This window comes from Xyrauchen texanus, chromosome 15, assembly GCF_025860055.1.
Source record: "Xyrauchen texanus isolate HMW12.3.18 chromosome 15, RBS_HiC_50CHRs, whole genome shotgun sequence".
Lineage (NCBI taxonomy): Eukaryota > Metazoa > Chordata > Actinopteri > Cypriniformes > Catostomidae > Xyrauchen > Xyrauchen texanus.
Genome location: NC_068290.1, coordinates 391501 through 413312, shown reverse-complemented (window position 1 = coordinate 413312; position 21812 = coordinate 391501). Strand labels below are relative to the sequence as shown.

Sequence of the window (21812 nt, the reverse complement as noted above, 5' to 3'; positions counted from 1 at the left end):
TGTTTAGTGTGTTTAGTGTCTTTATAGTGTTTAGTGTGTTTAACGTGTTTAGTGTGTTTATAGTGTTTATAGTGTTTAGTGTTTATAGTGTTTAGTGTCTTTATAGTGTTTAATGTGTTTAACATGTTTAACTTGGCGTTTAGTGTGTTTAACGCGTTTAGTGTGTTTATAGTGTTTAGTGTGTTTATAGTGTTTAGTGTGTTTAGTGTTTAGTGTGTTTAACGTGTTTAATGTGTTTAACGTGTTTAATGTGTTTAACGTGTTTAGTGTGTTTAGTGTTTATAGTGTTTAGTGTTTATAGTGTTTATAGTGTTTAGTGTCTTTATAGTGTTTAACGTGTTTAACATGTTTAACGCGTTTAGTGCGTTTAACGCGTTTAGTGTGTTTAACGCGTTTAGTGTGTTTAACGCGTTTAGTGTGTTTATAGTGTTTAGTGTGTTTATAGTGTTTAGTGTGTTTATAGTGTTTAGTGTTTATAGTGTTTAGTGCGTTTAACGTGTTTAGTGTGTTTAACGTGTTTAGTGTCTTTATAGTGTTTATAGTGTTTAACGCATTTAGTGTGTTTAACGCGTTTAGTGTGTTTATAGTGTTTAGTGTGTTTATAGTGTTTATAGTGTTTATAGTGTTTAGTGTCTTTAACGTGTTTAACGCGTTTAGTGTGTTTATAGTGTTTAGTGTGTTTATAGTGTTTAGTGTCTTTATAGTGTTTAGTGTCTTTATAGTGTTTAACGCGTTTAGTGTGTTTATAGTGTTTAGTGTGTTTAATGTGTTTAACGTGTTTAGTGTGTTTATAGTGTTTAGTGTCTTTATAGTGTTTAGTGTGTTTATAGTGTTTAGTGTCTTTATAGTGTTTATAGTGTTTAACGTGTTTAACGCATTTAGTGTGTTTATAGTGTTTAGTGTCTTTATAGTGTTTATAGTGTTTAACGTGTTTAACGCGTTTAGTGTGTTTATAGTGTTTAGTGTCTTTATAGTGTTTAGTGTGTTTATAGTGTTTATAGTGTTTAACGCATTTAGTGTGTTTATAGTGTTTAGTGTCTTTATAGTGTTTATAGTGTTTAGTGTGTTTATAGTGTTTATAGTGTTTAACGCATTTAGTGTGTTTATAGTGTTTAGTGTGTTTATAGTGTTTATAGTGTTTAACGCATTTAGTGTGTTTATAGTGTTTAGTGTCTTTATAGTGTTTATAGTGTTTAGTGTGTTTATAGTGTTTATAGTGTTTAACGCATTTAGTGTGTTTATAGTGTTTAACGCATTTAGTGTGTTTATAGTGTTTAGTGTCTTTATAGTGTTTATAGTGTTTAGTGTGTTTATAGTGTTTATAGTGTTTAACGCATTTAGTGTGTTTATAGTGTTTAACGCATTTAGTGTGTTTATAGTGTTTAGTGTCTTTATAGTGTTTATAGTGTTTAGTGTGTTTATAGTGTTTATAGTGTTTAACGCATTTAGTGTCTTTATAGTGTTTATAGTGTTTAGCGTGTTTAACTTGCGTTTAGTGTGTTTAAAGTGTGGTGTTGATACTCCAAATCAATCAAAAGTTCCAACATTACAAATATAATTGATCAGTGTCCAAAAACATCTCCAAATGTTTAGTGTGTTTATAGTGTTTAGTGCGTTTATAGTGTTTAGTGCGTTTAGTGCGTTTATAGTGTTGATACTGTTTAGTGTGTTTATAGTGTTTAGTGTGTTTATAGTGTTTAGTGTGTTTATAGTGTTTAGTGTGTTTATAGTGTTTAGCGTGTTTAACGTGTTTATAGTGTTTAATGTGTTTAGCGTGTTTATAGTGTTTAATGTGTTTAACGTGTTTAGTGTGTTTAGTGTTTAACGCATTTAGTGTGTTTATAGTGTTTAGTGTCTTTATAGTGTTTATAGTGTTTAGTGTGTTTATAGTGTTTATAGTGTTTAACGCATTTAGTGTCTTTATAGTGTTTATAGTGTTTAACGTGTTTAACGCGTTTAGTGTGTTTAAAGTGTGGTGTTGATACTCCAAATCAATCAAAAGTTCCAACATTACAAATATAATTGATCAGTGTCCAAAAACATCTCCAAATGTTTAGTGTGTTTATAGTGTTTAGTGTGTTTATAGTGTTTAGTGTGTTTATAGTGTTTAGTGTGTTTATAGTGTTTAGTGTCTTTATAGTGTTTATAGTGTTTAGTGTGTTTATAGTGTTTATAGTGTTTAGTGTGTTTATAGTGTTTATAGTGTTTAGTGTGTTTATAGTGTGTTTATAGTGTTTAGTGCGTTTATAGTGTTTAGTGCGTTTATAGTGTTTAGTGTGTTTAGTGTCTTTATAGTGTTTAGTGTCTTTATAGTGTTTATAGTGTTTAGTGTGTTTATAGTGTTTATAGTGTTTAGTGTGTTTATAGTGTTTATAGTGTTTAGTGTGTTTATAGTGTGTTTATAGTGTTTAGTGCGTTTATAGTGTTTAGTGCGTTTATAGTGTTTAGTGTGTTTATAGTGTTTAGTGCGTTTATAGTGTTTAGTGTGTTTATAGTGTTTAGTGCGTTTATAGTGTTTAGTGTGTTTATAGTTTTTGTAGTGTTTAGTGCGTTTATAGTGTTTAGTGTGTTTATAGTTTTTGTAGTGTTTAGTGTGTTTAGTGTCTTTATAGTGTTTAGTGTCTTTATAGTGTTTAGTGTGTTTATAGTGTTTATAGTGTTTAGTGTGTTTATAGTGTTTATAGTGTTTAGTGTGTTTACAGTGTTTAGTGTGTTTATAGTGTTTATAGTGTTTAGTGTGTTTACAGTGTTTAGTGTGTTTATAGTGTTTATAGTGTTTAGTGTGTTTATAGTGTGTTTATAGTGTTTAGTGCGTTTATAGTGTTTAGTGTGTTTATAGTGTTTAGTGCGTTTATAGTGTTTAGTGTGTTTATAGTGTTTAGTGTGTTTAGTGTCTTTATAGTGTTTAGTGTCTTTATAGTGTTTAGTGTCTTTATAGTGTTTAGTGTCTTTATAGTGTTTAGTGTGTTTATAGTTTTTGTAGTGTTTAGTGCGTTTATAGTGTTTAGTGTGTTTAGTGTCTTTATAGTGTTTAGTGTCTTTATAGTGTTTAGTGTGTTTATAGTGTTTAGTGTCTTTATAGTGTTTAGTGTGTTTATAGTGTTTAGTGTGTTTATAGTTTTTGTAGTGTTTAGTGCGTTTATAGTGTTTAGTGTGTTTAGTGTGTTTATAGTGTTTAGTGTGTTTATAGTGTTTAGTGTGTTTATAGTGTTTAGTGTGTTTATAGTGTTTAGTGTGTTTATAGTGTTTAGTGTGTTTATAGTTTTTGTAGTGTTTAGTGCGTTTATAGTGTTTAGTGTGTTTAGTGTCTATAGTGTTTAGTGTCTTTATAGTGTTTAGTGTGTTTATAGTGTTTAGTGCGTTTATAGTGTTTAGTGTGTTTAGTGTGTTTATAGTTTTTGTAGTGTTTAGTGCGTTTATAGTGTTTAGTGTGTTTATAGTGTCTATAGTGTTTAGTGTCTTTATAGTGTTTAGTGTGTTTATAGTGTTTAGTGCGTTTATAGTGTCTATAGTGTTTAGTGTCTTTATAGTGTTTAGTGTGTTTATAGTGTTTAGTGTGTTTATAGTGTCTATAGTGTTTAGTGTCTTTATAGTGTTTAGTGTGTTTATAGTGTTTAGTGTGTTTATAGTGTCTATAGTGTTTAGTGTCTTTATAGTGTTTAGTGTCTTTATAGTGTTTAGTGTGTTTATAGTGTTTAGTGTGTTTATAGTGTCTATAGTGTTTAGTGTCTATAGTGTTTAGTGTCTTTATAGTGTTTAGTGTGTTTATAGTGTTTAGTGTGTTTATAGTGTCTATAGTGTTTAGTGTCTTTATAGTGTTTAGTGTGTTTATAGTGTTTAGTGCGTTTATAGTGTTTAGTGTGTTTAGTGTCTTTATAGTGTTTAGTGTCTTTATAGTGTTTAGTGCGTTTATAGTGTTTAGTGTGTTTATAGTGTTTAGTGTGTTTATAGTTTTTGTAGTGTTTAGTGCGTTTATAGTGTTTAGTGTTTATAGTGTTTATAGTGTTTATAGTGTTTAGTGTCTTTATAGTGTTTAGTGTGTTTAACGCGTTTAGTGTGTTTAACATGTTTTGTGTGTTTATAGTGTTCAGTGTGTTTATAGTGTTTAGTGTTTATAGTGTTTAGTGTCTTTATAGTGTTTAATGTGTTTAACGTGTTTAGTGTGTTTATAGTGTTTAGTGTCTTTATAGTGTTTAATGTGTTTAACGTGTTTTGTGTGTTTATAGTGTTCAGTGTGTTTATAGTGTTTAGTGTTTATAGTGTTTAGTGTGTTTATAGTGTTTATAGTGTTTAGTGTGTTTATAGTGTGTTTATAGTGTTTAGTGCGTTTATAGTGTTTAGTGTGTTTATAGTGTTTAGTGCGTTTATAGTGTTTAGTGTGTTTATAGTGTTTAGTGTGTTTAGTGTCTTTATAGTGTTTAGTGTCTTTATAGTGTTTAGTGTCTTTATAGTGTTTAGTGTCTTTATAGTGTTTAGTGTGTTTATAGTTTTTGTAGTGTTTAGTGCGTTTATAGTGTTTAGTGTGTTTAGTGTCTTTATAGTGTTTAGTGTCTTTATAGTGTTTAGTGTGTTTATAGTGTTTAGTGTCTTTATAGTGTTTAGTGTGTTTATAGTGTTTAGTGTGTTTATAGTTTTTGTAGTGTTTAGTGCGTTTATAGTGTTTAGTGTGTTTAGTGTGTTTATAGTGTTTAGTGTGTTTATAGTGTTTAGTGTGTTTATAGTGTTTAGTGTGTTTATAGTGTTTAGTGTGTTTATAGTGTTTAGTGTGTTTATAGTTTTTGTAGTGTTTAGTGCGTTTATAGTGTTTAGTGTGTTTAGTGTCTATAGTGTTTAGTGTCTTTATAGTGTTTAGTGTGTTTATAGTGTTTAGTGCGTTTATAGTGTTTAGTGTGTTTAGTGTGTTTATAGTTTTTGTAGTGTTTAGTGCGTTTATAGTGTTTAGTGTGTTTATAGTGTCTATAGTGTTTAGTGTCTTTATAGTGTTTAGTGTGTTTATAGTGTTTAGTGCGTTTATAGTGTCTATAGTGTTTAGTGTCTTTATAGTGTTTAGTGTGTTTATAGTGTTTAGTGTGTTTATAGTGTCTATAGTGTTTAGTGTCTTTATAGTGTTTAGTGTGTTTATAGTGTTTAGTGTGTTTATAGTGTCTATAGTGTTTAGTGTCTTTATAGTGTTTAGTGTCTTTATAGTGTTTAGTGTGTTTATAGTGTTTAGTGTGTTTATAGTGTCTATAGTGTTTAGTGTCTATAGTGTTTAGTGTCTTTATAGTGTTTAGTGTGTTTATAGTGTTTAGTGTGTTTATAGTGTCTATAGTGTTTAGTGTCTTTATAGTGTTTAGTGTGTTTATAGTGTTTAGTGCGTTTATAGTGTTTAGTGTGTTTAGTGTCTTTATAGTGTTTAGTGTCTTTATAGTGTTTAGTGCGTTTATAGTGTTTAGTGTGTTTATAGTGTTTAGTGTGTTTATAGTTTTTGTAGTGTTTAGTGCGTTTATAGTGTTTAGTGTCTTTAGTGTTTAGTGTGTTTATAGTGTTTAGTGTGTTTATAGTGTTTAGTGTTTATAGTGTTTATAGTGTTTATAGTGTTTAGTGTCTTTATAGTGTTTAGTGTGTTTAACGCGTTTAGTGTGTTTAACATGTTTTGTGTGTTTATAGTGTTCAGTGTGTTTATAGTGTTTAGTGTTTATAGTGTTTAGTGTCTTTATAGTGTTTAATGTGTTTAACGTGTTTAGTGTGTTTATAGTGTTTAGTGTCTTTATAGTGTTTAATGTGTTTAACGTGTTTAACGCGTTTAGTGTGTTTAACGCGTTTAGTGTGTTTAACGTGTTTTGTGTGTTTATAGTGTTCAGTGTGTTTATAGTGTTCAGTGTGTTTATAGTGTTTAGTGTTTATAGTGTTTAGTGTTTATAGTGTTTAGTGTCTTTATAGTGTTTATAGTGTTTAGTGTCTTTATAGTGTTTAATGTGTTTAACGTGTTTAGTGTGTTTAGTGTCTTTATAGTGTTTAGTGTGTTTAACGTGTTTAGTGTGTTTATAGTGTTTAGTGTTTATAGTGTTTAGTGTTTATAGTGTTTAATGTGTTTAACATGTTTAACGCGTTTAGTGTGTTTAACGCGTTTAGTGTGTTTATAGTGTTTAGTGTGTTTATAGTGTTTAGTGTGTTTAGTGTTTAGTGTGTTTAACGTGTTTAATGTGTTTAACGTGTTTAGTGTGTTTATAGTGTTTAGTGTGTTTAGTGTTTATAGTGTTTAGTGTTTATAGTGTTTATAGTGTTTAGTGTCTTTATAGTGTTTAACGTGTTTAACATGTTTAACGCGTTTAGTGTGTTTAACGCGTTTAGTGTGTTTAACGCGTTTAGTGTGTTTATAGTGTTTAGTGTGTTTATAGTGTTTAGTGTGTTTATAGTGTTTAGTGTGTTTAGTGTTTATAGTGTTTAGTGTCTTTATAGTGTTTAACGTGTTTAACATGTTTAACGCGTTTAGTGTGTTTAACGCGTTTAGTGTGTTTATAGTGTTTAGTGTGTTTATAGTGTTTAGTGTGTTTATAGTGTTTAGTGTGTTTATAGTGTTTAGTGTGTTTAGTGTCTTTATAGTGTTTAATGTGTTTAACGTGTTTAGTGTGTTTAGTGTCTTTATAGTGTTTAGTGTGTTTAACGTGTTTAGTGTGTTTATAGTGTTTATAGTGTTTAGTGTTTATAGTGTTTAGTGTCTTTATAGTGTTTAATGTGTTTAACATGTTTAACGCGTTTAGTGTGTTTAACGCGTTTAGTGTGTTTATAGTGTTTAGTGTGTTTATAGTGTTTAGTGTGTTTAGTGTTTAGTGTGTTTAACGTGTTTAATGTGTTTAACGTGTTTAATGTGTTTAACGTGTTTAGTGTGTTTAGTGTTTAGTGTTTATAGTGTTTATAGTGTTTAGTGTCTTTATAGTGTTTAACGTGTTTAACATGTTTAACGCGTTTAGTGTGTTTAACGCGTTTAGTGTGTTTAACGCGTTTAGTGTGTTTAACGCGTTTAGTGTGTTTATAGTGTTTAGTGTGTTTATAGTGTTTAGTGTTTATAGTGTTTAGTGCGTTTAACGTGTTTAGTGTGTTTAACGTGTTTAGTGTCTTTATAGTGTTTATAGTGTTTAACGCATTTAGTGTGTTTAACGCGTTTAGTGTGTTTATAGTGTTTAGTGTGTTTATAGTGTTTATAGTGTTTAGTGTCTTTAACGTGTTTAACGCGTTTAGTGTGTTTATAGTGTTTAGTGTCTTTATAGTGTTTAGTGTCTTTATAGTGTTTAACGCGTTTAGTGTGTTTATAGTGTTTAGTGTGTTTAATGTGTTTAACGTGTTTAGTGTGTTTATAGTGTTTAGTGTCTTTATAGTGTTTAGTGTGTTTATAGTGTTTAGTGTCTTTATAGTGTTTATAGTGTTTAACGTGTTTAACGCATTTAGTGTGTTTATAGTGTTTAGTGTCTTTATAGTGTTTATAGTGTTTAACGTGTTTAACGCGTTTAGTGTGTTTATAGTGTTTAGTGTCTTTATAGTGTTTAGTGTGTTTATAGTGTTTATAGTGTTTAACGCATTTAGTGTGTTTATAGTGTTTAGTGTCTTTATAGTGTTTATAGTGTTTAGTGTGTTTATAGTGTTTATAGTGTTTAACGCATTTAGTGTGTTTATAGTGTTTAACGCATTTAGTGTGTTTATAGTGTTTAGTGTCTTTATAGTGTTTATAGTGTTTAGTGTGTTTATAGTGTTTATAGTGTTTAACGCATTTAGTGTGTTTATAGTGTTTAACGCATTTAGTGTGTTTATAGTGTTTAGTGTCTTTATAGTGTTTATAGTGTTTAGTGTGTTTATAGTGTTTATAGTGTTTAACGCATTTAGTGTCTTTATAGTGTTTATAGTGTTTAACGTGTTTAACGCGTTTAGTGTGTTTAAAGTGTGGTGTTGATACTCCAAATCAATCAAAAGTTCCAACATTACAAATATAATTGATCAGTGTCCAAAAACATCTCCAAATGTTTAGTGTGTTTATAGTGTTTAGTGCGTTTATAGTGTTTAGTGCGTTTAGTGCGTTTATAGTGTTGATACTGTTTAGTGTGTTTATAGTGTTTAGTGTGTTTATAGTGTTTAGTGTGTTTATAGTGTTTAGTGTGTTTATAGTGTTTAACGTGTTTAACGTGTTTATAGTGTTTAATGTGTTTAACGTGTTTATAGTGTTTAATGTGTTTAACGTGTTTAGTGTGTTTAGTGTTTAACGCATTTAGTGTGTTTATAGTGTTTAGTGTCTTTATAGTGTTTATAGTGTTTAGTGTGTTTATAGTGTTTATAGTGTTTAACGCATTTAGTGTCTTTATAGTGTTTATAGTGTTTAACGTGTTTAACGCGTTTAGTGTGTTTAAAGTGTGGTGTTGATACTCCAAATCAATCAAAAGTTCCAACATTACAAATATAATTGATCAGTGTCCAAAAACATCTCCAAATGTTTAGTGTGTTTATAGTGTTTAGTGTGTTTATAGTGTTTAGTGCGTTTAGTGCGTTTATAGTGTTGATACTGTTTAGTGTGTTTATAGTGTTTAGTGTGTTTATAGTGTTTAGTGTGTTTATAGTGTTTAGTGTGTTTATAGTGTTTAGTGTGTTTATAGTGTTTAACGTGTTTAACGTGTTTATAGTGTTTAATGTGTTTAACGTGTTTATAGTGTTTAATGTGTTTAACGTGTTTAGTGTGTTTAGTGTTTAACGCGTTTAGTGTGTTTAACGTGTTTTGTGTGTTTATAGTGTTTAATGTGTTTAACGTGTTTAGTGTGTTTATAGTGTTTAGTGTGTTTATAGTGTTTAGTGCGTTTATAGTGTTTAATGTGTTTAGTGTGTTTAACGTGTTTTGTGTGTTCAACGTGTTTTGTGTGTTCAACGCGTTTAGTGTGTTTAACGTGTTGTGTTGATACTCCAAATCAATCAAAAGTTCCAACATTACAAATATAATTGATCAGTGTCCAAAAACATCTCCAAATGTTTTGTGTGTTTATAGTGTTTAGTGTGTTTATAGTGTTTAGTGTGTTTATAGTGTTTAGTGTGTTTAGTGCGTTTATAGTGTTTAGTGCGTTTATAGTGTTTAGTGCGTTTATAGTGTTTAGTGCGTTTATAGTGTTTAGTGTCTTTATAGTGTTTAGTGTGTTTATAGTGTTTAGTGTGTTTAGTGTCTTTATAGTGTTTATAGTGTTTAGTGTGTTTATAGTGTTTAGTGTGTTTATAGTGTTTAGTGTGTTTATAGTGTTTAGTGCGTTTATAGTGTTTAGTGCGTTTATAGTGTTTATAGTGTTTAGTGTGTTTAACGCGTTTAGTGTGTTTAACGTGTTTTGTGTTTAACGTGTTTTGTGTTGATACTCCAAATCAATCAAAAGTTCCAACATTACAATTGATCAGTGTCCAAAAACATCTCCAAATGTTTAGTGTGTTTATAGTGTTTAGTGCGTTTATTGTGTTTAGTGCGTTTATAGTGTTTAGTGTGTTTATAGTGTTTAGTGCGTTTATAGTGTTTTGTGTGTTTATAGTGTTTAGTGTGTTTATAGTGTTTAGTGCGTTTATTGTGTTTAGTGCGTTTATAGTGTTTAGTGTGTTTATAGTGTTTAGTGTGTTTAGTGCGTTTATAGTGTTTAGTGCGTTTATAGTGTTTAGTGCGTTTATAGTGTTTAGTGCGTTTATAGTGTTTATAGTGTTTAGTGCGTTTATAGTGTTTATAGTGTTTAGTGTGTTTATAGTGTTTAGTGCGTTTATAGTGTTTAGTGCGTTTATAGTGTTTAGTGTGTTTATAGTGTTTAGTGCGTTTATAGTGTTTAGTGTGTTTATAGTGTTTATAGTGTTTAGTGCGTTTATAGTGTTTAGTGCGTTTATAGTGTTTATAGTGTTTAGTGTGTTTATAGTGTTTAGTGCGTTTATAGTGTTTAGTGCGTTTATAGTGTTTAGTGCGTTTATAGTGTTTATAGTGTTTAGTGCGTTTATAGTGTTTAGTGCGTTTATAGTGTTTAGTGTGTTTATAGTGTTTAGTGTGTTTAGTGTGTTTATAGTGTTTAGTGTGTTTATAGTGTTTAGTGTGTTTATAGTGTTTATAGTGTTTAGTGTGTTTATAGTGTTTAGTGTGTTTATAGTGTTTAGTGTGTTTATAGTGTTTAGTGTGTTTATAGTGTTTAGTGTGTTTATAGTGTTTATAGTGTTTAGTGTGTTTATAGTGTTTAGTGTGTTTATAGTGTTTAGTGTGTTTATAGTGTTTAGTGTGTTTATAGTGTTTAGTGTGTTTATAGTGTTTAGTGTGTTTAGTGTGTTTATAGTGTTTAGTGTGTTTATAGTGTTTAGTGTGTTTATAGTGTTTATAGTGTTTAGTGTGTTTATAGTGTTTAGTGCGTTTATAGTGTTTAGTGCGTTTATAGTGTTTAGTGTGTTTATAGTGTTTATAGTGTTTAGTGCGTTTATAGTGTTTAGTGCGTTTATAGTGTTTAGTGTGTTTAGTGTGTTTATAGTGTTTAGTGTGTTTATAGTGTTTAGTGTGTTTATAGTGTTTATAGTGTTTATAGTGTTTAGTGCGTTTATAGTGTTTAGTGTGTTTATAGTGTTTAGTGTGTTTATAGTGTTTATAGTGTTTAGTGCGTTTATAGTGTTTAGTGCGTTTATAGTGTTTATAGTGTTTAGTGTGTTTATAGTGTTTAGTGTGTTTATAGTGTTTAGTGTGTTTATAGTGTTTATAGTGTTTAGTGCGTTTATAGTGTTTAGTGTGTTTATAGTGTTTATAGTGTTTAGTGTGTTTATAGTGTTTAGTGCGTTTATAGTGTTTAGTGTGTTTATAGTGTTTAGTGTGTTTATAGTGTTTATAGTGTTTAGTGCGTTTATAGTGTTTAGTGCGTTTATAGTGTTTAGTGTGTTTATAGTGTTTATAGTGTTTAGTGTGTTTATAGTGTTTAGTGTGTTTATAGTGTTTAGTGTGTTTATAGTGTTTATAGTGTTTAGTGCGTTTATAGTGTTTAGTGCGTTTATAGTGTTTAGTGTGTTTATAGTGTTTATAGTGTTTAGTGTGTTTATAGTGTTTATAGTGTTTAGTGCGTTTATAGTGTTTAGTGTGTTTATAGTGTTTATAGTGTTTAGTGTGTTTATAGTGTTTAGTGCGTTTATAGTGTTTAGTGCGTTTATAGTGTTTAGTGTGTTTATAGTGTTTAGTGCGTTTATAGTGTTTAGTGTCTTTATAGTGTTTAGTGCGTTTATAGTGTTTAGTGTGTTTATAGTGTTTATAGTGTTTAGTGTGTTTATAGTGTTTAGTGCGTTTATAGTGTTTAGTGTGTTTATAGTGTTTAGTGTGTTTATAGTGTTTAGTGTGTTTATAGTGTTTAGTGCGTTTAGTGTTTAGTGCGTTTATAGTGTTTAGTGCGTTTATAGTGTTTAGTGCGTTTATAGTGTTTAGTGTGTTTATAGTGTTTAGTGCGTTTATAGTGTTTATAGTGTTTAGTGTGTTTATAGTGTTTATAGTGTTTAGTGTGTTTATAGTGTTTAGTGCGTTTATAGTGTTTATAGTGTTTAGTGTGTTTATAGTGTTTAGTGCGTTTATAGTGTTTAGTGTGTTTATAGTGTTTATAGTGTTTAGTGTGTTTATAGTGTTTAGTGCGTTTATAGTGTTTAGTGTGTTTATAGTGTTTAGTGCGTTTATAGTGTTTATAGTGTTTAGTGTGTTTATAGTGTTTAGTGTGTTTATAGTGTTTAGTGCGTTTATAGTGTTTAGTGCGTTTATAGTGTTTATAGTGTTTAGTGTGTTTATAGTGTTTAGTGCGTTTATAGTGTTTAGTGCGTTTATAGTGTTTAGTGTGTTTATAGTGTTTAGTGCGTTTATAGTGTTTAGTGTGTTTATAGTGTTTATAGTGTTTAGTGTGTTTATAGTGTTTAGTGCGTTTATAGTGTTTAGTGCGTTTATAGTGTTTAGTGTGTTTATAGTGTTTAGTGCGTTTATAGTGTTTATAGTGTTTAGTGCGTTTATAGTGTTTATAGTGTTTAGTGTGTTTATAGTGTTTAGTGCGTTTATAGTGTTTAGTGTGTTTATAGTGTTTAGTGTGTTTATAGTGTTTAGTGCGTTTATAGTGTTTAGTGTGTTTATAGTGTTTAGTGTGTTTATAGTGTTTAGTGTGTTTATAGTGTTTAGTGCGTTTATAGTGTTTAGTGTGTTTATAGTGTTTATAGTGTTTAGTGTGTTTATAGTGTTTAGTGCGTTTATAGTGTTTAGTGCGTTTATAGTGTTTAGTGTGTTTATAGTGTTTAGTGCGTTTATAGTGTTTAGTGTGTTTATAGTGTTTATAGTGTTTAGTGTGTTTATAGTGTTTAGTGTGTTTATAGTGTTTATAGTGTTTAGTGTGTTTATAGTGTTTAGTGTGTTTATAGTGTTTAGTGCGTTTATAGTGTTTATAGTGTTTCGTGTGTTTATAGTGTTTAGTGCGTTTATAGTGTTTATAGTGTTTAGTGCGTTTATAGTGTTTTGTGTGTTTATAGTGTTTAGTGCGTTTATAGTGTTTAGTGCGTTTATAGTGTTTAGTGCGTTTATAGTGTTTAGTGTGTTTATAGTGTTTATAGTGCGTTTATAGTGTTTAGTGCGTTTATAGTGTTTAGTGCGTTTATAGTGTTTAGTGCGTTTATAGTGTTTAGTGCGTTTATAGTGTTTATAGTGTTTAGTGCGTTTACAGTGTTTAGTGCGTTTATAGTGTTTAGTGCGTTTATAGTGTTTAGTGCGTTTATAGTGTTTATAGTGTTTAGTGCGTTTATAGTGTTTATAGTGTGTTTATAGTGTTTAGTGCGTTTATAGTGTTTATAGTGTGTTTATAGTGTTTAGTGTGTTTATAGTGTTTATAGTGTTTAGTGCGTTTATAGTGTTTATAGTGTGTTTATAGTGTTTAGTGCGTTTATAGTGTTTATAGTGTGTTTATAGTGTTTAGTGTGTTTATAGTGTTTATAGTGTTTATAGTGTGTTTACAGTGTTTAGTGTGTTTATAGTGTTTAGTGTGTTTATAGTGTTTAGTGCGTTTATAGTGTTTATAGTGTTTAGTGCCTTTATAGTGTTTAGTGCGTTTATAGTGTTTAGTGCGTTTATAGTGTTTAGTGCGTTTATAGTGTTTATAGTGTGTTTATAGTGTTTAGTGTGTTTATAGTGTTTATAGTGTGTTTATAGTGTTTAGTGTGTTTATAGTGTTTATAGTGTTTAGTGCGTTTATAGTGTTTAGTGTGTTTATAGTGTTTAGTGCGTTTATAGTGTTTATAGTGTGTTTATAGTGTTTAGTGCGTTTATAGTGTTTAGTGCGTTTATACTAATTACACATGCAAACACAACAATGACTAAAGGTTTGCATAGCATGCAGACATGATTTTAGTCATGAGATTTCACAGAATGAGTTTCATTCTGTGTCATTTGAGTCATCATTGAGTCTGTGTCGTGTATTTGGCGCCATCTCCTGGTGGTCATATGTAACATTGTGCTTCATGTGGATTATCTAATGATCTATACATCTGATTATCTTGTGTGTGGACTCGATTGAAAGATAATCACAGACTCGAAATAATCATATGTTACTTGTTATGTTCCGTTTATATTTCATTAATTTATAAGAGAAATCATGGCTAAAAATGTAACAGTTCTGATTTATCAGCAGATTTTAAAGCACTTGTTCAGTTTTGGTCATAATGTCACATGCATTATAAAGAAGAGCTTCTAAACTTTAAAACGACACCTGTTCTGTGTTGGTCAAGACTGTAGATATTCATATATTGATGATTATTATTTTATTCTCGCGGACACATATGTGCTTAAAGGGTTAATAAAACATATTGTATCCCCGTCATTACTGAACTGGTAGATCTACTATTTCAACTTCATTAACCTTTAAAAGTTTACTTGATTCTTTACTATTTCGATCATGTTTTCTACTTCTTAAGTAAATGCTATTTTGGTGTGTATTTATTATATTTGCTGCATATTCAGTTTTAATGCACTACAACATTTAGCAGAACATCGAATTGTACTTCTACAGCTCTTACACAAGAATACTAGAATTATGAGATTTCATCGCAAAATATCAAAACTCATGTTGCACTAGTTTCTCATCACACAGTAGTGTTCGTGTGTTAAACTGACTGACCTGTCCCTCTCTCTCACAGGCACAGAGCAACCAGCAGACGGGGGTCCTGACATCTCCGAGCTGCCCACAGACATGCCTGCACCTAAATTAGTCATATGAATGGGTCCATGCTATGAGCAGAAAAACACAACAGCATTAACACACACCCTCATTTACACTCACAGCTTCAATCTGACAAAATTGTATATAAAAAAAAATAAATAAATAAATAAAAAAGAGGAAACAACAACACCTATTAGGCACCTTCACAATTTAAGTAAAAAAATAAATTAAATTAAATACTGCCAAACATCCAAACACATGCAAACACAACAATGACTAAAGGTTTGCATAGCATGCAGACATGATTTTAGTCATGAGATTTCACAGAATGAGTTTCATTCTGTGTCATTTGAGTCATCATTGAGTCTGTGTCGTGTATTTGGCGCCATCTCCTGGTGGTCATATGTAACATTGTGCTTCATGTGGATTATCTAATGATCTATACATCTGATTATCTTGTGTGTGGACTCGATTGAAAGATAATCACAGACTCTAAATAATGATTTGTGAGAGTTTTGTAATTTTATAAGCAAAATCGTGGCTAAAAATGTAACAGTTCTGATTTACCTGCAGATTTTAAAGCACTTGTTCAGTTTTGGCCATAATGTCACACGCATTATAAAGAAGAGCTTCTAAACTTTTTTTTTTTTTTTAAGTCAAAATAAAAATATTAAAAAAACTGCCAAAATAAAATAATAAAATTGTGATGTCAATCGATGACATTTTCTTTTTTGTAGTTAATCGAGATTAATCGCAGATTTTGAAAGTGCTGAAATTTGACCCAATACGTTGTATAAATATTTTCTTGTCAGAATGTATTTATTCCCATCTTAGGAACGAAAACAAAACAATACGTAACAATATAATGTTTTATGAACATTATCCAAACAAAACCTTCCACAGTATAAAGATAGAAATGCACTAAAATATCACCAATTCAAGTAACATGAAACGTTTCATAAAGTGGGAGTTTGACTAACTGAAAGAACTAGTCTGTACATATGTTGCATATTCATTACAATGTGCATTAAATCTCTTCAACGCTCATCCTCCACAATATTAATCTGCCGACTGTGACGATCCGCTTTATTACAGCAATTGTGAAGCTGCGTTCAACAGAGCGGCAACACTAGTGTCCAGCGCCGCTTTGAACTCCGCATGAAACACGCTCGCAGACACAAACGTCTCATTCTGTGTTAACCTCCGCGGCTCTATCACAGGAGAACGGTCAACTAGCGTGTTATGACAGTTCCACCCTCGTTATGCTATTTTATGCTTCTCTCGTAGGCTCTCATGGTAGAAAGGCTCTGGTGCGGTTACGCAATAACCTACAGTAACTAACAATATGGACGTAAATGTGTATTACTTCAACACTTCATTACAAACAACAGAGTCAAGCTCTCTCAGGTCCTCATGACGACTCATCACTGACCCCTGGTGCCGCACAAACGCCTGCATGACTGACAGGTCATGGAGACAGGACCGTGTTATCAGACGCCCATCTCTGCGAGTAAAACCAGACAGTCATTAGTGTCACGTCGTGTGTGTGAGAGCTCACCTGGTATCCCAGAAGTCCGCTGTCCGTCTCGTCGGGCACCTCCTCAGTGAAGCGCCGCTTCTGTGGAGGATTGGGTGGGGCCACGGGGGGCGTGGCTTTGGACGGAGCCTGTGCAGCGGTAGGGAACAGAGAGGGTAGAAGAGTCTAGAGAGAGAGAGAGAGAGAGAGAGAGAGAGAGAGAGAGAGAGAGAGAGAGAGAGAATGAACTTGTGAAGAGAATGTGATGAACAGGTGTGTGTGTGTGTGTGTGTGTGTGTGTGTGTGTGTGTGTGTGTGTGTGTGTGTGTGTGTGTCCTGGTGCTGACCTGTGCTGGTATAATTGCTGCTGGAGCAGGTGTGATGGGGTACTGGGCATTTGGAGGTGGCACAGGGATGGGCACTGCAGGTGGCACTGAATACGGAAGTGGGACGGGCTGGGGGGGGGGCAAAGGTGCGGGGTAAGTGGGCTGAAAGCCTGCAGAAGGGTAATATGGGGGCTGGGGGGGCAGTCCGTTCACAGGAGGGGGCTGAATAAAACCTGTCGAGAAAGAACGTTTTATGAGTTTGAATCATCACTGCGAAAACGACACACACACACACACACACACACACACACACACACACACACACACACACACACACACACACACACACACACACATATATAAATATCATTCCAATGTAACTTATCATACCAGGGGTTAATATTTGAACAGCAGAGCAAACCGAAACACTAAGATATGAACATTTGGGCCGTTTGTATGAAACACATTTCGATGTTGAGCTGTTGATATTATTGCTCTCTGAGAAACAGTCTGTGGTCTCTGACGCTTTCTGCCTGTCAATCATTTTGCCCGTTCTCATAGTATTAAAGTATCAGAGAATTATTGAGGCTTAATTACATTTTTATGCCATGTTGTTCATAACAATTGCCAGTAGAGGGCGCTGTTTTGCTGCTTTTGATTTGAAGAACTGTTTCTGCTCGTGTCTGTTTCAGTAAAGCGTATTTGGTATCTTTGGAGGGCGGGTTTTGGAACGAGGGGGCGTGGCTAATCCAACAGCTCAGTCTCGTGGAAGTAGAGTGGTTAAAATCGCTTACAGCACCTTTAAATGCCGGTGTTTTCCTTTATTACACTGCCCTCTGGAATAATCCATTCTAATTGGTCATCTAATTTGTGAATTAAGTGATAACATACTGTTCATCAGGGTATTGAGAGTCATCTTTCCTACTCAAAATAGGTGAATAAACAGATTTAAACTCAAATTTATATTTCATGTTCATTTATTTGGCAAGTAGCCGTGTAATAAGCGGGGTCACTCTCACAAAATAAACCCATTGAACATTATAAAATGTTGTAATGTTCACAGATGTGAACTGTAGGGGGCGCTCTAACACATTTTACCCCTCACAGATGTGAACTGTAGGGGGCGCTCTAACACATTTTACCCCTCACAGATGTGAACTGTAGGGGGCGCTCTAACACATTATACCCCTCACAGATGTGAACTGTAGGGGCGCTCTAACACATTATACCCCTCACAGATGTGAACTGTAGGGGCGCTCTAACACATTATATCCCTCACAGATGTGAACTGTAGGGGGCTCTAACACATTTTACCCCTCACAGATGTGAACTGTAGGGGCGCTCTAACACATTTTACCCCTCACAGATGTGAACTGTAGGGGGCTCTAACGCATTTTACCCCTCACAGATGTGAACTGTAGGGGCGCTCTAACGCATTATACCCCTCACAGATGTGAACTGTAGGGGCGCTCTAACGCATTATACCCCTCACAGATGTGAACTGTAGGGGCGCTCTAACGCATTATACCCCTCACAGATGTGAACTGTAGGGGCGCTCTAACGCATTATACCCCTCACAGATGTGAACTGTAGGGGCGCTCTAACGCATTATACCCCTCACAGATGTGAACTGTAGGGGGCGCTCTAACGCATTATACCCCTCACAGATGTGAACTGTAGGGGCGCTCTAACGCATTATACCCCTCACAGATGTGAACTGTAGGGGCGCTCTAACGCATTATACCCCTCACAGATGTGAACTGTAGGGGCGCTCTAACGCATTATACCCCTCACAGATGTGAACTGTAGGGGGCTCTAACGCATTATACCCCTCACAGATGTGAACTGTAGGGGCGCTCTAACGCATTATACCCCTCACAGATGTGAACTGTAGGGGGCTCTAACACATTATACCCCTCACAGATGTGAACTGTAGGGGGCGCTCTAACACATTATACCCCTCACAGATGTGAACTGTAGGGGCGCTCTAACGCATTATACCCCTCACAGATGTGAACTGTAGGGGGCGCTCTAACGCATTATACCCCTCACAGATGTGAACTGTAGGGGGCGCTCTAACACATTTTACCCCTCACAGATGTGAACTGTAGGGGGCGCTCTAACACATTTTACCCCTCACAGATGTGCTCGTCCATAGACATTCAGTCTAATGTTCAGTTCAAGCAACACCCTCATTATTTCATTGAATATCTCGGCCTCTGAGTGGACTACAAGCTCAATATAGGGGTCATTAGAGAGCTGAGATGCTCCCCTTTGTGACGATATAAATCATGTCATCATCTATAGTCGATAACATATATTTCTGATGATTTGTTTAGCACACTTTTCTTCTGGATGGCATATTTTGTTCTAATCTAATATATAACACTGGATTATTCACACAAGCAATCTCACAGACACGTAAAAATGGCTCATTGTTTAGAGAAGTTCCTAATATAAAAGCAGATATAACATTTGGACTATTTGGTGCTTACAGCAGCAGTTATCGGAGGATAAACGAGACGTTTGTATTTGATGACTTACAGAAATCATATTTCACTTTGTGATTCTTTTGAACATCTTTTGAACTGTTTTATTAGTGCAATAAAATAAACGCACCATTTTGGACCAACCATAGAGTTGAAGAGATGTGCGGAAATGTTAGTGTGTGTGTGTTTAAGTGTTTCACCCTGTGTAGGCATCACACTGCTCATCTGATTCAGGAAACGAGAATATTCCGCATGAACCTGCCAGACAACAAACACACATTAGAATCAGAAAGAGCTGCCAAGTATTCTTACATATGCAAGGAATTTGTCTTGGTGACAGAAGCTTCCTGTGCACAACAACAACAACAACTTAAATTTATATAGCGCTTTTCTCAAACTCAAAGCGCTTTACATAGTATAGGGGGAATCTCCTCAACCACCACCAGTGTGCAGCATCCACCTGGATGATGCAACGGCAGCCATAGTGCGCCAGAACGCCCACCACACACCAGCTATTGGTGGAGAGGAGAGAGTAGAGAGATGCAGCCAATTCAGGGATGGAGTTTATTAGGAGGCCATGATAGATAGGGGCCAATGGGGGAATTTGGCCAGGACACCGGGGTTAAACCCCTACTCTTTACAAGAAAGTGTCCTGGGATTTTTAATGACCCCCGAGAGTCAGGACCTCGGTTTAACATCCCATCCGAAGGACGGTGCCTTTTTACAGTATAGTGTCCCCGTCACTATACTGGGGCATTAAGACCCACCATAGGGTGAACACCCCCTGCTGGCCTCCCTAATACCTCTTCCAGCAGCAACCTTGGTTTTCCCCAGGAGGTCTCCCATCCAGGTACTGGCCAGGCTCAACCCTGCTTAGCTTTAGTGGGCAACCAGGCAAGAGCTGCAGGGTGATATGGCAGCGGCACAAGCAATACAACAAGGTAGATCATAAAAAATTGAATAATAAAATGCAAACAAGTATATATAGAAATACACAATAAATAAGTTGAAGTGCAGAGGACAGACTCAATGACTGCTGAGTAGAACTGTATCAGCAGCTCCTGTGGCAGGTTGAACTTCCTCAACTTCACAATGGAGTCAATGTAGGTGTCCCACTTCAGGTCCTGTGAGATGGTAGTGCCCAAGAACCTGAATGACTCCACTGCTGGCACAGTACTGTTCAGAATGGTGAGGGGGTCAATGTTGGGGTGTTCCTCCTAAAGTCCACAATCGTCTCGGATGAGGCTGATGACAGTGGTGTCGTCTGTAAACTTCAGGAGCTTGACAGAGGGGTCCTTGGCATTGCAGTCATTGGTGTAGAGGGAGAAGAGTAGTAGGGAGAGCACACATCCCTGGGGGGCACCAGTGCTGATCGTACAGGTGCTGGAACTGAATTTCCCCAGTCTCACTAACTGCTTCCTGTCCGTCAGAAAGCTGGTGATCCACTGACAGATAGAGGTGGGAACAGAGAGCTGGTGTAGTTTAGTCTGGAGTGTTTCTGGAACGATGGTGTTGAAAGCCAAACTGAAGTCCACAAAAAGGATCCTTGCGTATGTCCCCGGTCTGTCCAGATGTTGCAGGACGTGACGCAAACCCATGTTGACTGCATCATCCACAGACCTGATTGCTCGATAAGCAAATTGGAGTGGATCCAGAAAGGGTCCAGTGATGTCCTTCAGGTGGGCCAACACCAGTCTCTCAAATGACATCATGACCACAGACGTCAGAGCAACAGGTCTGTAGTCATTAAGTCCCGTGATTTGGGGTTTCTTTGGGACGGGGATGATGGTGGAGCATTTGAAACAGCAGGGGACTTCACACTGCTCCAGTGATCTGTTGAAGATCTGTGTGAAGATGGGGGCCAGCTGGTTAGCACAGGATTTTAGACAAGTGGGTGAAACACCATCTGGGCCATGTGCTTTCGTTTCTGGAAGACCCGGCACACCTCATCTTCACAGATCTTATGAGCAGGTTGAGTAGCAGGAGGGGGTTGCAGGAGGTGTTTGTGTGAAGTGAAGGTCAGAGCAGGTGTGGGGTGTGTGAGACTGGGCTTTTCAGATCTACAGTAAAACACATTCGGGTCTTCAGCCAGTTCTTGATTCCCTGCAGAGTTGTAGTTGTAGTCTTGTAGTTGGTAACGTCTTACAGGCCTCTCCACACTGATGCAGGGTCTGCTTCTCAGAGTAGCTACTTTTAGCCACTCTAATCCGTTTTCTCTTTTGTGTTTCTGGCCTGATTGTGCAAGATTTTATCCCTACTTCTGAAAGCATCCTGACAAAGCTGCCTGAGTTTTGCAATAAACCATGTTTTGTCATTGTGGAATGTTAAATAAGTCCTAGTAGGAATGCGCACATCCTCATTACATCACTATATGCAACTAGAGACAGACAGATAAACTCACAGTCTGCAGCAGGTTTTCACACAGGGTTTTTGCCGCAGCAAGTCCTTCTGCTTTCGGGTGACTAGAAGAAAGAGAAACTCATAAACCCTCCTGAGTAATTGTTTGTCATTAAGCAGGTGAAATCTTTCCTGTAGTGACTGTGTGTGTCTGTGTGTTGTTTACACACACCTGATGTAGATGTACATGGGCTCGAAGGCCTCTCGTCCAGACGTGGGCTCCAGACAGCCGGATCCTTTTCCTCTCAGAAAGACTTTGGCTCCAGTTTCTGCCTGAATGTGTTGCAGGTACGAGCAGTTCGGCCCCTCGACACGCTCCTTCACACAGAAGCCCTGAACCGCCTGATCCAAACCCACAAACAGCTTATCCTGAACGTAATGCATCTGAAACACACAGACAGAGACATTCGGGTTTCAATGGGGAGTCCACAGACTGTTTTATACATGTTGAACAGATGACTGTATTTACATTGAACACATTAGAAGCATTTCAGTAGTTTCAGCACTGAGCCTTTCATTCTGTGAATGCTGAACTCAGCAGAAATATGGTGAAATGCTCAATAAACGTAGCTATAAATATTCTAATGAAGCACCGTGAAATATTGGAGTAAACTACTCGCTCATTGTTTGAAAGAAAAAAAAATGTCCACACAATTCCAGATGATTCGAGCAGTTTCTATAGCACGTTTCATTATATGTAATCTTGTAAAGGAGATTTGTAATAGTTCTCAGTGGCTCTCTCACCATAAATGGTGAATAATTAAAGGTGTGGCCTCTGAGCAAAATGATTGACAGGCAGAAAGTGTCATTCTCATAGTATTGTAATAGCAGTGAGTTATTGAGGCTTAATGCCATTTTTATGCCCTGTTGTTCATTACAGCTGTCAGTTGAGGGTGCTATTTTGCAACTG

At 34.8% G+C, this 21812-nt stretch overlaps 1 protein-coding gene across 2 annotated transcripts in view; it reads right to left on the bottom strand.

The window, feature by feature from the left end:
* Positions 1-21812, bottom strand: part of khdc4 (KH domain containing 4, pre-mRNA splicing factor) — a 48219-nt gene that overhangs the window by 13674 nt on the left and 12733 nt on the right. For both annotated transcript variants that reach the window (XM_052143818.1, XM_052143817.1), the window contains exons 7-12: positions 21075-21286; positions 20907-20967; positions 18706-18763; positions 16038-16249; positions 15733-15876; positions 14133-14242 (exon numbers count right to left, since the gene is read on the bottom strand). In XM_052143818.1, coding sequence (XP_051999778.1) covers positions 14133-14242; positions 15733-15876; positions 16038-16249; positions 18706-18763; positions 20907-20967; positions 21075-21286 — 797 coding nt within the window. The remainder of the gene's footprint in view (positions 1-14132; positions 14243-15732; positions 15877-16037; positions 16250-18705; positions 18764-20906; positions 20968-21074; positions 21287-21812) is intronic.